The 16,748-nt window shown below is 38.3% G+C and overlaps 1 protein-coding gene across 1 annotated transcript in view; it reads left to right on the forward strand.

Moving 5' to 3' along the window:
• The window catches only part of Myo1d (myosin ID), a 290,165-nt gene that overhangs the window by 76,184 nt on the left and 197,233 nt on the right, over positions 1 to 16,748 (forward strand). Inside the window, exons 2-5 of the mRNA XM_051179782.1 lie at positions 10,029 to 10,237; positions 13,576 to 13,669; positions 14,937 to 15,102; positions 16,580 to 16,633. Coding sequence (XP_051035739.1) covers positions 10,029 to 10,237; positions 13,576 to 13,669; positions 14,937 to 15,102; positions 16,580 to 16,633 — 523 coding nt within the window. The remainder of the gene's footprint in view (positions 1 to 10,028; positions 10,238 to 13,575; positions 13,670 to 14,936; positions 15,103 to 16,579; positions 16,634 to 16,748) is intronic.

Raw genomic sequence — 16,748 nt, forward strand, 5'->3', positions numbered from 1 at the left:
GTTTATAGTATAGAGTTGTGTATGGGCAGGAGCACCTTTAAAGACACCTGTCACCCCAGATTGTTCTCTCTGTCTTGTTCAATCTCTCTGTCTCCTGATCTCTCTGTCTATCTGTCTCTCATGTTCCTGCTCCAAAACATCCTTTTGCTCTCTCTTCCCTTGCCCAATAAGCCTCTTCCATTAGATCTGTTGCATGGCGTGATCTCTCTGCAGCTCATCTTGGCCTGGCCCACCAAAGGTACCTTTTCTGCCTCTTTATCCTTACACTTCCCCTTCACTTTTGACACTTATAAGCTAACGGCCACTAAAAACTAGGATTAACCATATAAATAGGGGGAAATGATGTTAGATGATTTAAGACTTTTCATATCATACCTGAATTTTGTCTATAAGCCAGGGCACAGAACAATTCCTGAAACAGATGTGCTAGAGATTCACCCATTCATTATTTGTTTTATTCATTAAATATCAAACCATTCCTTACTAACACAAACTGTATTACATGCTGAAGCTAAGATAGTAAACAGGGTGGTTATAGTCTCTGTTCCCCTAAAAACTATTTGTTACAACTGCCATGAGAGAAACAAATAGGTGTGAGATTTGAGATGGAGAAAGAATTGTGTCTTCCAGGCCAGACCATAGTGTGACATATTGGCAAGATTATGGCATCCTGCTGAAATTGTTGAAGACCAGGCATTTCTAATAGCTATTTCAGGTCACATTTGGTGGTATATGAAGAGTAGATCAGAAGGGGTGACAGTAGTCACATCATGTCACTGCCTGTGATAGGGAAAGGCTATGCCCAGGGATTCAGTTCTTATTAACACCCCATCCACTGCCAAGTCACTTGATCATAGGAAAGATGGTGTGTCCTACTTATTTGATTTGAATTTCTTCTTGTAAGGAAGCTGAGACACATTTTCATGGAATTTATTATGATAAAATTCTATATTTCTAGGGTTGCTATGGAAATTATTGTCCACAGTCCTAAGACAAAAAAAAAATCCCAAATCAAGGTGTGAGCAAAACCAAGCTCTGTCTGACAGTCCCTTCTGGGCTCTTTACCTTCTAGTGCAGGCAGATAGATGGTGGGGTAGATGGTATTTGTTTCCTTGGCCAGTTCTGCCTCACATGGCTCTATCTGTGTCCACATGTGACATGTCTCCTTTAAAAGTCCACCCTAATGAGCTCATCTTGATTACATATGCAGAAGCCCTGTTCCCAAATATGGTCTTATTACAGGACACTTAGGACTTCCTAATATATTTTATTTGAGGAACACAGTTCAATTCCTCACACTAATGCCTTGCGATTTTTTTTTCATTTGTTTGTTTTCCCAAGCTGCTATCCATTTTTCTGTTACTGACTTTTTTTTTAAATTTTCAGATGCACAGCTTGTTATTTACACGTAAAAAGTAGGGAAACAGCTCACTGAAAATGCATCTAGCAACTGAACAGTCCAGCTCTAAGTAATGCCAGCAGTGTCCAGAGGCAAGAGTTCAATTGCATACAGTGGGTACATCTCCTGGTGGGAAAGGACAACAAGTGAATGCCAGCTCTGCAGCAGATGCTCCTGGAGATGGACAGAGGCTAACTGGTCATGCCTCAGTTGTGCTTAGCCAGATCAACCAAGATGCTGGACACTCAGCAGTCATCTGAGTCAGAGCTAGCCAGAGGCAGGAGATCTGGGTGGGAGATGTTGTCACTGGAAGGCACCTTTGTTGCTAGAGTACGTAGCCCATGTGCTTTGAGGTACATTAGAGAACATTGTCTGCAGTTAATGTTTTTTTAATGTTACTGTTTTTAAATGTTACTGTTAACAGATGATAAAGCTGTCTGGTATACCAATATGTGGTCTTCAATTATATTCTAGTTCCATAATTTTCTTTATCATTCTTTAATTTCATCTTTCCATCTTTTTTGTTGTTGTTGCTTTGGTTTTGGTTTTTCAAGACATGGTTTCTTTGTGTAGCCCTGGCTGCCCTGGAACTCACTCTGTAGACAAGGGTGTTCTTGAACTCAGACATCCACCTCCCTCTGCCTCCCAAGTGCTGGGATTAAAGGTGTGTGCCACCACTGCCCAGCTCCATTTCATTTATTTTATCTCAAACATTTTTCCCCCTTATCCTTGACTATTTTCCCAGTATTCATTCTCCCCTTTATTTATTTTTATAAAGTTTTTTCTCTTTTCTTTTTTGTGATAATATTTTTTATTTAAATTTGAAACATTCAAGGGTACCTCCCACTTTCTCTTCTAAGAGGTTCATTGTAGCTGGATTATGTTGAGGTCTTTGACCCATTTGTACTTAAGTTTTGTGCATGGCGATAGATATGGGTCTATCTGCAGTCTTCTACACACTAGCATCCAGTTATGCCAGCACTATTTGTTGCAGATGCTTTCTTTTTTTCCCATTATATAATTTTAGCTTCTTTGTCAAAAATCAGGTGTTCGTAGGTATGTGGGTTAATCAGGGTTTTCAATTCCATTCCATTGGTCCACCTGTCTATTGTTGTGCCAATACCAAGCTATTTTCAGGACTATAGCTATATAATAGAGCTTGAAGTCAGGGATGGTGATGCCTCTGGAATGCCTCCTTTATTGTACAGGGTTGTTTTGGCTATCCTGTTTTTCCATATAAAGTTGAGTATTGTTCTTTCAAGATCTATGAAGATTTGTGCTGGGATTTTGATGAATTGTGTTGAATCTGTAGATAACTTTTGAAAAGATTGCCATTTTTACCATGTTGATCCTACCTATCCAAGAGCATGGGAGATCTTTCCGTTTCTGGTATCTTCTTTCATATATATATATATATATATATATATCTTTCACTTGTTTGGTTAGTGTTACCCCAAGATATTTTATGTTGTTTGTGGCTATTATAAAGGGTGATGTTTCTCTTGATTTCTTTTCAGCCCCTCTATTTTCTGTATATAGTAGGGCTACTGCTTTCTTGAGTTAATCTTGTATTCTGCCACTTTGCTGAAGGTGTTTATCAGCTGTAGGAATTCCCTGTGGGGTTTTTTTTTTTTTGGGTCATTTATGTAAACTAGCATATCATCTGCAAATAGTGAAAGTTTGACCTCTTCCTTTCCAATTTGTATCCCTTTGACCTTTTGTTTTCCTATTACTCTAGCTAGAACTTCAAGTACAATATTGTAGAGCTATGGAGAGAGTGGGAAGCCTTGTCTTGTTCCTGATTTTAGAGGAATTGCATTGAAAGTTATTTTCTCTTGATTTGGCCATTTTATATATGTATATAATGAATTACAGCCATTTTCCCTTCCCATTACCTGATTTCATTCCTTGTTGCCTTTTTAAAATCTATAGATTTAATTAGAAAATTATCTGTACAAAATTTTGACCCATTTTTTTTATTCTTTACCTCTACCATTCAAGTAAAAACAGTAGTTTTTATTCTTATGTTCATTTAGCCAGTCCTTAAAGCTGCTCAGATGTATATAATTAATGGAACTAATTTTGTTCTGAAGCCACCGACATACTGTGACCCTGCCTTAGCAAGATTTTTTTTGTTTTGTTTTGTTTTTTGTTTATCTATTCAGGAATAGCAGCCTACCTTTGGAGAATGTTCTTCCAATCCTGGGATAGCAGAAGAAGGTGACAGTCTCTCTTAGCACCCTCTTCTGTTAGGTCTGTTATTCAGATCATTATATAACCCATGGAGGGGCAGGGGTGCTGTCTCACTATGTAGCCCTGGCTGATAATGAAAATCACTATATAGACAAGACTGGGAGTCCTCCTGCCTTGGCCACCAAGTGCTAGGATTACCACTTCTGGGATCCGCAACCTTTCTTCATATATATAGTGGCTGAGAGTTATGGCTTGTATTTTATTTCATAATAGTTATATTTTCTCTTCTGATTTTGTCTTATTCTTATTGATGGTTTCAGAGAGCCAAGATATCCTTATACTTTATGTAGGAGTGCCTCACTTGGTATTTAAAGTTGCTCCCAAACTCAGTCCCAGAGAACTTATCTATTTAGAGATAAACAGAAAAAGAGGAGGCAGCAAAGAAGCCTGAAAAAGAAAACAGAGAAATGGGAAGAAAATCCAGCAACAGAAGCCAAGAGAAGATGGTGTTGTGGCACTAGGACTCTGTGTCAAATGCTGCTGAGAAACTGATAAAGGAACTCAGTGAAATTAGAGGTGATGAGCAACTTACTTCAGAAAGTTGGACATGAGTAACTTACTTCAGAAAGTTGGACATTGCATTGAGATGTGGAAGTGGTACCCAGATTGGAGTTGGCTGAGTGTGTATGTGTGTGTGTGTGTGTGTGTGTGTGTGCGCGCGCGCGCGCACATATGTGGGTATGTGGAAAAAGAGAGGGAGGGATGGAGGGAGGGAGAGAGAGAGAATGTGCATCATAGATGATACACCTCTCCTGAGAAATAAGGATGTTACAGCCACAGAAGCCTTCATTTGCATTGAAAAGGGAAGGAGATAGACCAAATCAATTATAATTAAGCACCATCTTTTCAGAAAATGTATATTCTCATAAAATAAATGAGAAATGCCCATGAATAAAGATTTTTATTAAATACTCAGAATTTCCCTCTGGTTATAAATTATTCCATGGGCTGATGAAGTCAAGCAAGGTCACCAATGAATTATTAGTTCATGAATCTAACTTGGAAACCTCAAGAGTACATGTGAAATACAGTCTGAAGCCAGGTGAGGTCGCTCACATTTGTAAAGCTAGCTCTCAAGAGACTATTACATAAGAGTGCCCCAAGTTGAAGGCCTAGCCTGAGTTACTAGTGAGTTCTAAGCTAGCTTGGGCTACAGAGTGTGTCTGAAAAGTCAAGAAAGAGGAAAAATAGTTGGGGAGGATATGATCTGAGATAACTTCTTTTTTGTCTTATACCAAGTTTAAAGTTAAGTAATTTTTATCTCTTATGTTTGGTAAGTTTTCATATTCTTTTCAGTGTCCCTTTAAAATAATTGAGATTTCTCTATCCTTAATTTCTCTTGTCTTCGTTGAACATCTTATTGATCTCTTTGACTATAAAACGTGTTGCTCATTCCTGTTGTTCAGACACATCAGAGACTATCATGCCACATCAACTGCTCTGTGAATACATTCTGTTCTGCTTAGGCCAGCTGCCTTCCTCCTCTGCATGCATGTGCACACCTGTGTACACCTGTGTACACCCTGTCTGTAGGCTGTGTACATGTGGTGCTGTGACTGGTCTGAAGGAGCTGCTGCATCTTGACTGACTGCTACAGATGGTCCTATATGCAAGTGATGTGAGGGAGTGAGCTAGAATACTTTTAACAACAAAACGTTTCAGAGCTCATGGATATTGCACATGTCTTCTAACAGTATTGATTTTATTTATATTCTCTATTGATACACATTGATTAAAAACTTTTTAGAACTTTTGTTTCATTTAGAAACCAGTGAAAATATGTAGCTGTTTTAAAGATTTATGACAGTAAAGTGATTTGGGGTTGGTTGGTTTTACTTTTTAATTTTTGAGATACAACTCCTTATAATCCAGGTTGTCCTCAAACTTATTATGACCAGGAACTCCTGATCTTCCTGACTCTGCTTTCTGAGACCTGGGACTACAGGGTGTGCCTTTTCCAGCTAATTTTAATTTAATTTAATTTTTAAGTCAAGTATGTTTATAATTGATATATAATCCAGGATGGCCTCAAACTCCCAACAGTCTTCCTGTCTCAGCCTTCTGAACACTGGAATTAAAGGCATGTGTCACTATGCTCTGTCTTACTAAGCTATTTTAATGATTGGGAAAGTTCAGGGTAGGAATGTAAGTAAAGATCATAATACTGATGTTAGAGATTGAGTTCTCAGACTTTTGAAGAATGAGGGGGGATCTGCAGAGTGGGGGGGGGCAGGAAGGACACCAGGATGAAGAGATTCCAGGCAGTGAAACCCAGGGAAAGAACCATTAAGACAAAGACTTTGAGAGATGATGAGAAGTACTCATGAACGGAGGTGGTCTTTGGTTGTTAGCATTTAAGTAAAGGGGCAGACCTTATGTTCCTGGGGATAGGATTCCTCATTGGAAGATTTTTTTTGTTTTGTTTTGGGGTTTTTCTTTTTTGTGGTAAATTTTGCTACTATAGCACATGGTTTTATTGTCTTTCCTATTATATTCTGTTGTTATGATTTATTTACGGTACTTTGTTTCTTCTTTTAATATCCAGGGTTAGATATACTAAGTAGACACTTAGTCATAATAGGTTTACACACAAACATCATAGGAACACTTTCATTATTTTGGAACAGGGTGTCTTCTAGTTTAATTACTGCAGATCCTCCCCCCTCCCCAGGGAAGTCCTGAAAGGACCTACTGCATTACTTTTCTGTTCCCAACCCTCTGGCACCAAAACCTTCTGAAATTGCAAGTTGATGTCAGAGTGGATAGTGGCACCATCTAGTGGTGATTTTGAGATCTAAGTTTAAAGTCATTTGATAATCAGCAGCATAGAATTTCAAAAGTAACTTTCTATAATTTTTACAAATTGCTGGAGCATTTGTTTAATATTATATTTTTGAGCCTCTATAACTTGAGGAATCAACAGATAGCATAAATATAATTTATAAGTAACATGGTTATAAACAAGTGATTTATATATTTTATACTTTTTTAAAACAAGGTAGCCAGACTGCCCCAATCTCTTCTCTTTTTTCCATTTTTTTAAATTTCATTTTACATTCCAACCACAGTTATGCCTCCCACCCCTCCTCCCCTACAATCTCCTCCCACCTGCCTTGCCTTCCCCCAGACCACCACCAGTCCACTCCTCAAGAGTAAGGGCTCCCATGAGGAGTCAACATAGTCTGGCATAATAGGTTGGGGTAGAACTCAGTTCCTCGCCGGTGATCTCTTGATCTCCTACCTCTGCCTCCTAAGTGTTAAGGTTGTTGATATAAGACCCCACACTTGCTACTATGTGTTTATTTTAATTATATCTTGAAAATGTGATGCTTAGAAATTAAAGAAAATATTTAGTTTGAAGTGTAGAATTTTAGAGACTATGCCATTTGTGGCCATAAGAATTATCCAGTGAGAAAATGCATTGTTAAACACACTGTGGATAAGACAACACTCTGTCACATACATTATTGTTTATGCCTTTGAGTGACAGTATCAAGCTCATGAGGTAACTTTTTTCCTAATAGTCTGTTGCTCCATTTCATTTTTTTTTCTATTTGGGCAGTTTAGAAAATTAAACAACCCTGTCCTTTTCAGTTCCTTGGTGATGCCTGCTGAGCATGTCTTGCCAGAAAGACTTTAGTGCTGAATCCTACTTTTTATTTCTTTGTGAATTTTTTTAATGTATGTTCTTGTGGGAAAGCTTTGTGTGGTTGCTCTTGGAGACCAAAGATGGGAGAGTACTGGAGCTCTTGGATTGAGAGTTGCAGTCACTTGTGAGCCACATGTCATGGTGCTAGAAACTGAACTCTGGTCCCTTGCAAGAACTGTACACAATCTAACCGCCAAACACATCTCCCCAGCTTCACATTTGTGGGTCTTTAAATATAAGCTTTAAATGTAAGACAGATACCCTGTTGGTGATTTGCATCTGTGACAGGGAATGGCATTTTGACCATTTAGTCTATTCCTTATTTATAGAGGCTATTGAATAGGGAGAGTGTTAATAAAAATAAAAACATTTGGTAAAGAATCTATACTCACCTGCAATCCCAATACTACTCAGATAGAGGCAGGAGTATCAGGAATCAAAGGCCAACCTTGGCTACACAGTTCAGGGCCAGCCTGGGCTTCCAGAAACCCTGTCGTAAAACATGCAAACAAACATCACTTTCATGCATAGCATAATAGAAGTATAAAATTAATTGCCATTTTTGAAAAAATGGGAAAAGCACCTATTCACTGGCAGAGGGAATAGAGGGTGTAATTATTACCATGAGACAGCTGGAGAGGCTGAAGCATAGGGAGGGTAAATGCTTTCACAAGGTCTCACCACCTTTACTTTAGTAATATGAGCACTTAGGCCCAGATGTGAAGGACCCTAAAGTCAGTGCTTTTGCTGTCAGTGGGAAAACCACAGTAGGAAAATGAACAGGAAACCTCACTGGTTGATATCTCTTATTTAAATACATGCCTAGTGTTTGATAAAAATCTTGGTTCTAATTTATTGTTCACAACAACTGTATTTATTTGTTTCTACTCTCCATTATAGCTGACAATTTCCATCTTAAAGGAAGGTTTTTGAACTTGCCTTTCAGGCCCAATGCTTATTTCTCCTTGTCCATGGTTATAAACAACAGGGTACTTGGAGGCAAACTACCCATGGACCAGCATTTTGCCTGTGTAAGCACTCTTCATTCAACTCTTGGAAGTGAAACACAGTCTTTCCTCCATATTCACAGATGTGGTATCCTTAAAACCAGCCAACTGCAGATTTAAACTGTAAGGGCTGTTTAGATAGCATGTAACTTGTATGAAGAATAATTAGAGGCTACAGATTATTTAAGATATGAAGAAGGATGTACATAGGCTTTATACAAGTCTAGGATATTTTATATTAGGTACTTAAGCATCATGGATTTTGTTATTTGTGAGGGTGCCTAGAATCAATTTCCAGTGGATGCTGAAAAATGACTGTATTTGCCTGTGACTCTAAGCAGATGGAGTGTATTGGTAACAATCACTTGAGCAGAAACACTTAAGCTCTGGTTTGTACATACTTACAAGTAAGGGTTACTGTGTAAATAGTATGTGTGGGTTTTCTATGTTTTTATATTAAAATTTTCATCCCTACTTACAATTTCAATTGTGGGGCTTTTGCTAATTTTACTTGGTTCCCATGGCTTCTTTTGACCTGCCTCCTCATTCCCCCGTCCCTATTACCCCACAGTATGTATATAAGAATAAACAAGCCATGTGTTATATAATATCTTGCCATGCATACATATACTCATTTATCAAATGTATGTATAGATAGACATGTACATAACTAAAATCCCATACAAAAATGGGATCATATTCTAAGGTATTACATATACCTTAGAAATATAGGCACTTCCAATGGGCTGTCCCATTCCTGAGAGTCCTTCCCGCTGATTTGTAAGCTATGTGTCTGGGTGTTTTCTTGAGTGTTCTTCATAGTAGCAGGAGGGAAAGGAGATCACTGAATAAATCATGCTGTATTTACACCACAGGATTCTAGGCAGTCGCTACAAAAACCAATTTGATTTAAACCAGAAGTGTCTCCTCTACCATTCTCTGTTGTGGATTGCACTGTGTTTTATTTCTTTACTGGCAATTTAATGAGGCTTCTAGAGGGAGATGAAATAAATGACAACAGGCCTCTTTGTAATCGAAAATCCGGTGAAGTAAATTTGAAGACCTGATTTAGCCTCTATTTCTTTTCTTACTAGAGCTGTGAGGGTTTCTCCAACTTTTTCTGTCCTCTTACTTGACCTTCTGTATTATTGGAACAAGAAATTCACAGCCTGCTAAGTGTCAAGGTCTTCTTGCCTGAATTTTAAACCCTTGGCCTTTTTCACTAGTGACGTTGGAAGAGTACCATATAAGGTATGGTCTCTACTGTTAGTCGGTTGGGTTTTGTTTTTGTATTGGGTTTTGTCTTTGTTTTTTATTTGTTTGTTTGTTTTGAGCTTCATTATATAGTTACATGCCTCCAACTCACAGCAATCCTCCTCTTAAGAGAGCTGAGTATAAGTGTAAGCTACCATGCCTGACTTAAAACATAGTCTTTGGGTTTTTGTGTGTTTATTTTTAAGACAGAGTCTCACTCTGTAGCCCAAGCTGTCCTGAAACTCACTGGCTTTGAAATCACAGCAATTCTCCTGCCTCCGCCTTTTAGGAAATAGGATTACAGACGCAAGCCACATACCTCACCCAGCTGTAATGTGGTGTTTAAGTAAACTGAGAACTGATAAATTGTCAGTTCAGAAACAGTTTCTAGAACATTTGGCCTTGTTTGGTAATAAATTAAGAGGGAAAAAAACCACCCTAGATACCTTTTCTTATTTCTATGCAGATTTGAGAAAGGACGCATCTACACATTCATTGGAGAAGTGGTTGTTTCTGTGAACCCCTACAAGGCGCTGAACATCTATGGGAGGGATACAGTTGAGCAGTATAAAGGTCGTGAGCTGTATGAGAGACCTCCTCATCTTTTTGCTATTGCTGATGCTGCTTACAAGGCTATGAAGAGGAGATCAAAAGACACCTGTATTATGATATCAGGTATTTGGAGGGGGGCCTGGTTCCAATGTGAAAGGTATTTAATTTTAATCTTTTTTTTTTCTTTTTTCTTTTTTTTTTTTTTTTACTCAAGAATTCACACAATTGATGAGATTTTCTTTTTTTCTTTTAAACTTAGAAACCTAAGATATTGTGTAGGAACAGAAAAGTAATGAGCATTGTATACCCTGTTTGATCATCCTCTAGTCTTAGTTTTGGAATCTGAGGCAAGAGCATTGCTTGAACTTTTGGAAGTTCAAGACCACTCTGAACATCATAACAAGACTTCATCTCACAAAAAGAATACACATCACACTTGCATGCCTTTTGGTCATTTGAAGACTGAGTCAGCATGGGATATGATTCCTCCTATCTGAAGCACACAAGAAACACCAATTAGAAAATTACAAAAATATTCAAATGTTAACAGAATAATGTGCTTACATGCCAAATGTGAAGGATGAACTCAAAGTCAGACTGGAGCTTGGAAGTTGGTGCTATGGTGCAGACAGAGGTGGGGATGCACTTCCTGAGCTTGGACCTGAGCCTTTTGGAGGAAAGGATGAGCTGCACCCACATGCTCAGAATGAGAGCCTAGCCACTCACACGGTGCTAAGTACTTTGCAGCATCTCAGCTAGTAAAATGAGGACAAGGAAAATACCTTTTCCCTGGTCCAGAATGGCCTCTCAAACTATGGGAAATCTCTGTTGGCGCAAATAATACTTCCTATTTAGTTTAGTGGCTTTGTGCTTTTCAAAATATTTTTATGATCATTATTTTATTTTGATTATCAAAATAACCTTAAGTGGTATGTAGCATAGTTATTTTTCCACTTTACAGATAAGAATGCTAAGGGTCAGAAGATTAAATAACTTAGTGTTGGAATTGGAGAATTATAGCCCAGGACTAAACTGTTTTTTTTTTTTTTTTTTTTTTTTTTACTAATTAAAACATTTTAAAAAATTTTAAAAAGTTAACCAATTAACACAAATTTATGAATGGAAATAAAAAGTCTTTTACTCTTTTTTTTTTCATGCAGTGTATTTTTTTTCAAAAAAATTTTTTTTCACCCCCAAGTCCCTCCCTTCCAATTCTTCTCACCACCACCATTTCCTCCTCCCAACTTCATGACTTCTTTTTTGCTTATAACCCACCCAAATCTAATTGATACTAGATACCTTTATACGTACATGTGTAGGGCCATCCCCTATGAGGATCCACACCCCTGAAAAAAACTGATGCTCCTCAGCTAGGGATGGGCCTTGGGAGCTCCTTTCCCATCCATGCTAGATGTTGGCAGGCATGAATCTCATGCAGGTTTTAGTGCAGGCAACCACAGCTACTTCTTGTGAGTTATGAGTACAGGGGCCTGTTATGTTTAAAGACAGTTTCACAGCAGTCCTCCCCAACTTCTGGGTCTTAAAACCTTTCCACCCCTTCTTCAGTATTCCTTGAACATTGTAATATAGATAGCCCATTTATAGTTAAGCCCTACATAGACCCTTATTCTCTACATTTAGACCAGTCGAGAGTCTCTGTATTAACCACTGTCACTGCAAAAAGAATTTTCCCTTGTGAGGACTGAGATCTGTATTACATATAGATATATGTAATATATATATTGGGACTATGTCCATTTATAAAAAGCATAGTAGTAGATTCCTCTAGGGCTATAACCTTCCCAATCACAGGTTCTTGGCTAAGTTTATAGTACCTGGCATGAGCTTCCTCCAATGGAGTGGGCCTTAATTCCAATCAGATAGTAGTTGGTTACTGCCATAACATTCTTGCAATTACGGTAGCTCACAGGGTAAAAATGTTGATGAACACCAATATCAGCAGCCTGTATAGCACTTCTGGGCACTGTGAAAGCAAGCAAGCAACCAGTCAGTGACAGCTTTATTTCTACATCTCCAAAGTATATAGTATCTTCAGCAGTAGGGCCTTTACTATTAAGTCTTAGTGAGCAACCATGAGCAATGGCAATAGCGGTGATTTTTTTTTTTTTTTTTTTTTTTTTTTTTTTTTGTCAGAGAAGGTTACTCTGGGATCCATCTAACATGGGGGAAACTTCACTTGTTCTTGAACATCTTGTCCCCCAACATTCCAGAAGCTGCAGATGGTTAATATGTGTCCTTTTGCATATTTTCTTTCTATGTGTAGATACACAGAGTCACACATGCATAAATAAGTAAAAATACAGAAGTGTAAGCTATACATCGCTATTACAAATTTCCACTCAGCAGTTTATAGTGGACATATTGGTCATTAGGGTTTCTTTAGCAATCCCATTACATAATTGCTATTTTTATCCAATTCTTTATCAAGCTATTAGCCCAAATTTAGCCATAACACATAATCTATAAAAAGATAGGAGATTGGGACTGAAGAGATGGCTCAGTGGTTAAGAACACTGCTCTTCCAGAGGACCTGGGTTCAATTCCCAGCACCCACATGGCAGCTCACAACTGTCTGTAACTTCATGATCTGACACCCTCACACAGAAATACATGTAGGCAAAACACCAGTGCACATAATATAAAAATAAATAAATTTTTTAAAATGATGGGAGATTGATACATTTTAGTTACACTACATTTAAAACTATTCCCTTGGGAGAAAGTTTAGTAAGTGAAGTTTTGGTGTTTAAGCAACTAGATAGAACTTGTGAATCTTTCCCTCCACTACTGCCACTTGTACCCATTATCTCACTATATGGTGATGCCTTGTGTCTCAGACATGGTGTGTTCTTTTTTCACTAAAGTTATTATAAATGTTTGGTTTAAGACTTTTGCTTTTCTTTCTTTCCTTTTTTTATACTAAGAAACTGAATGTAACTGGTTTCAGAAATCCCTGTGGTCAAGCTATCTTTCTCAACCCTCTGAGTCTCTGGGCCTATGAGCACTTGACTCTAATTTTTGTAACCAATTAATTTATTCCCATTAAATTTAAAATAAGTTTTCTGTAGAAAATAAGACGATATGAATTTAGCTGTAGCTACTGCTTGAATCAGCACCTTAGTTTGTTTCAGCTGTACTTAGGAGTGATTGCTTAATCTAAGGAGCTAGTTTACCACAATTTGTTCCTTGATATATTTCTCCTTAACTAAATATTGATTTGTAACTTATAATTTTGTTTCTGTCATTTTTAAAGAGATGTTCCTATCTATTAGAAGCAGTCAAGGGCAAAATAATAAGAAAGGGGAAAGGGACAGGATGGAGGAGGAGGGTGAAACAAAATGTAACACATTAAATTTCAAATTAATAACCACCAAAGATTTAAATTATTCTGTTGGCAATGAGCTTACTCCTGGCTTACCTTACGGTGTTATATCCTCCAGGGGAAAGTGGAGCTGGTAAAACAGAGGCCAGTAAGTACATCATGCAGTATATTGCCGCCATCACCAACCCCAGCCAGAGAGCAGAGATAGAAAGGTAAGGACTCAGGGGCACCGGCTGGTGGGGCTGGGCTTCATATAGTGTGCAAACTGGGCTAGGCCTAAATTGGTAGGCATCAAAATTTTTTTTAATGTGTAAATTGCTTTGATTTTCACATTGCATATTGCCTTTCTGCTTTTACTTCTATTACTATATCAACTTCCTGCTTTACCAAGTTAAAAAAAAATTAAAACTACTTTGAAATAGTTGAAAGTGTCCTGTTCCAGCCAGTTTTCAACCTCAGCAGCAGGGCTGCTATAATTTGTACAGCTTGGCTTTATTGTTTAAGCCTCTGCAGGTCCCTTGCTCTGGTTTTAAAAACTTGTGCTCTGTGTGAAATGGGGCCCTGGAAAGAAGACCCATGACTTCCCATCACTATCACAGCCATAACCCACAGATGCTGAGAGCCAAAGTAAGGTTCATATGTAAAAGGGTCTCACACTACACTGTGCTGGGTCCACAGTCTGACTGGTTCTGCGCTGTGTGAGAACAGTGCCTGGCATACGGTGTTTGCTTAATAAATGTGTAAAGAGTGAGTGGGTGGCTTTCTTATGTGGCTTTTCCAAGAGGGAAAGGGGTGCTTTCCTGTTTGACTGCTTTGGAGGTGAGTATTAGTTTACTGAAGAGTCACAACTCATCTATACATCACAGGCAACTCAACAGCCTAGAATCCAGGCTGCTGGGTGATGTGAGGGAAGAGGATTTAGATTTGATGCTACTGTGAGGACTTCACATTTTCATCGTAACTGGATTACCCAGTCAAAAGAAACCTTTTAAAATCTGTGACATATTCCCACTTGTGGTTTCTCACTTTGCAGTCTAATTTGAGGGTGAGCATTTGATCAAATTTTTGTAATTTCTTTTAAACCTCAGGAGAGTAGCTAGCTGAGAGCTAAATTACTTTCATTTCTGTGTAGCTGATAAGGCTTATGTAAATTTACTGTCTTTCTGGGACATATCGGGCCATCATCTTATGGTTTCCTTTGTAAAGCCAGCAGCTCCTACACACATGCCTTTGTACAGCATAGTCATTCATGGGAAGCATGGGAAGCGGGATTAGTGGAAGGGAAGATGGTCCACTAATCAGGTCGTGTCAGAGGCCAGGTTATTTCTACAGGTGTGACTATGTAAGAGGAATCTTGTCAGTGAAATAGAAACAAAGAGATAGTGACTAAAATGGAGTTAAGATTTATCCAGCTTTTTTTTTTTCAAGTGTCTTCATCTCTGAAATTTTTATAATAACCTTGATATATTTTTGTTAAAGAGTGAAGAATATGTTGCTGAAGTCAAACTGTGTTTTGGAAGCTTTTGGAAATGCCAAAACCAATCGTAATGACAATTCAAGCAGGTTTGGAAAATACATGGATATCAACTTTGACTTCAAGGGAGATCCCATTGGGGGACATATCAATAACTACTTGCTGGAAAAGGTAAATGTGCTAGATTTCTAGGGTGATGCTTGTGAGAGCTGTTTAAAAATAATATCTGTGAAAGGTCATTTATTGTTTTAAAGTAGTGTTTTAATCCTATTATCCCTCTTCAAGTTTGCCTTCCATGGTAAGATACTGTCTTCCTGTGTTCTCTTAGGAGCATTTAGTCCAGTGGTTCTCAGCCTTCCTAATTCTGTGACCCTTTAATACAGTTAGTTCCTCATGTTATGGTGACCCTCAACCATAAAATTATTTCATTTCTACTTGATAAACTGTAATTTTGCTACTGTTATGATTATAATGTCAATATCTGATTCACAGGATATCTGATATGCAACCCCTGTGAAAGGGTCATTAAACCCCCAACGGGGTCACAATTCACAGGTTGAGAACCACCAACTTATTATATCAAGTTAGAAAATGTTAGACTTTGTCAATTCAATATCGATTTGGGGTGTGTATGGGACAGGAAGAATGTGTGACAACTTCTGGGTAAGATTTAACTCAAACCAATCAAATCACTCATTCCCTCCTGCCCTCCTCTCCCCTGTGTAGCTAAGGCTGGCATGTAACTCACCATCCTCATGCCTCAGCTTTCTAAGAGTTGGGGCTATAGGAGTATACCATTGTGCCCAGCTTCCAGGCCTGGACTTATTTATGTCACCATCCTGTTTACTGCTAGCTAAGCCCTCTTGTTTGTTTGCTTACTGCTGTATAATGTATATAACTGACTGCAGCAGGACACAGATGTTCATTCTCTCAATCCAGTTAAGCCAGGCCACACAGTCGCCTCCACCTTGCTTGTGCCCTGATGCTTCTCAGTCAAAGTTTCCCCTTCCCAGTGACCCCACAGTATCTTACAGTGCTGTAATTTCTATTATCTGTTATATAGACGCTGGCTATCAGGGAAGCAAATGCTTTATCAGAGTAAGTTGGAAAGAAACAGGAAATACCAAGTACTACCCATCTCCCCGCCATAATGTTTCATGATTCCACTGTGTGCTCATGTTCAATCAAAAAGAACACACGTGTTGAGCAGTCTTTTTGTAGAATCTAAGAAGAGTCCCTAGGGCCTGACCATGTTGATGGATTTTATTAAAAGATTTGGGACATTGCCCTTTGAAATGCCAGCAGACTCTGAACAAGGGAATGTTGAGAATGTTCCTCCCTAACATTCCTTTCCAATCCCCCCTCAGATTCCTACCACTTGTACATACTATCCTTAGACTTCAGGTTGAAAAACCATGACTTCTTTCCTCATGAATGACAAGGCACCCTGATTTTAAGCAAGATAAAGAATTATCAAAATAGTGCCAGGAAGACCATAGAGAATTGCCATCTCTGATAAGCTTTGGTCACAGATTTTTTTTAATGTACTGTGAATTCAAGATTCTCTAAGACAGTTACTTCTGTTTCATTTATACCTACACTTTCAGATTAACCATGTTTTTTTTTTTTTTTTTTTTTTTTTTTGTAGTCTCGTGTGATTGTGCAACAGCCAGGAGAACGAAGCTTCCATTCTTTCTATCAGGTTAGTAATTAATCAGTTCCTTATGCATAGGATTGATCATGTGCCTGATTGTGCTGAGAACTCTTTCTCCTGTACTCTCATCTGTCCTACACCTCTTCCCTCTGGCTTTCCTTGT

The sequence above is a fragment of the Phodopus roborovskii genome, unplaced genomic scaffold (genome assembly GCF_943737965.1).
Source record: "Phodopus roborovskii unplaced genomic scaffold, PHOROB, whole genome shotgun sequence".
NCBI classification, from domain to species: domain Eukaryota; kingdom Metazoa; phylum Chordata; class Mammalia; order Rodentia; family Cricetidae; genus Phodopus; species Phodopus roborovskii.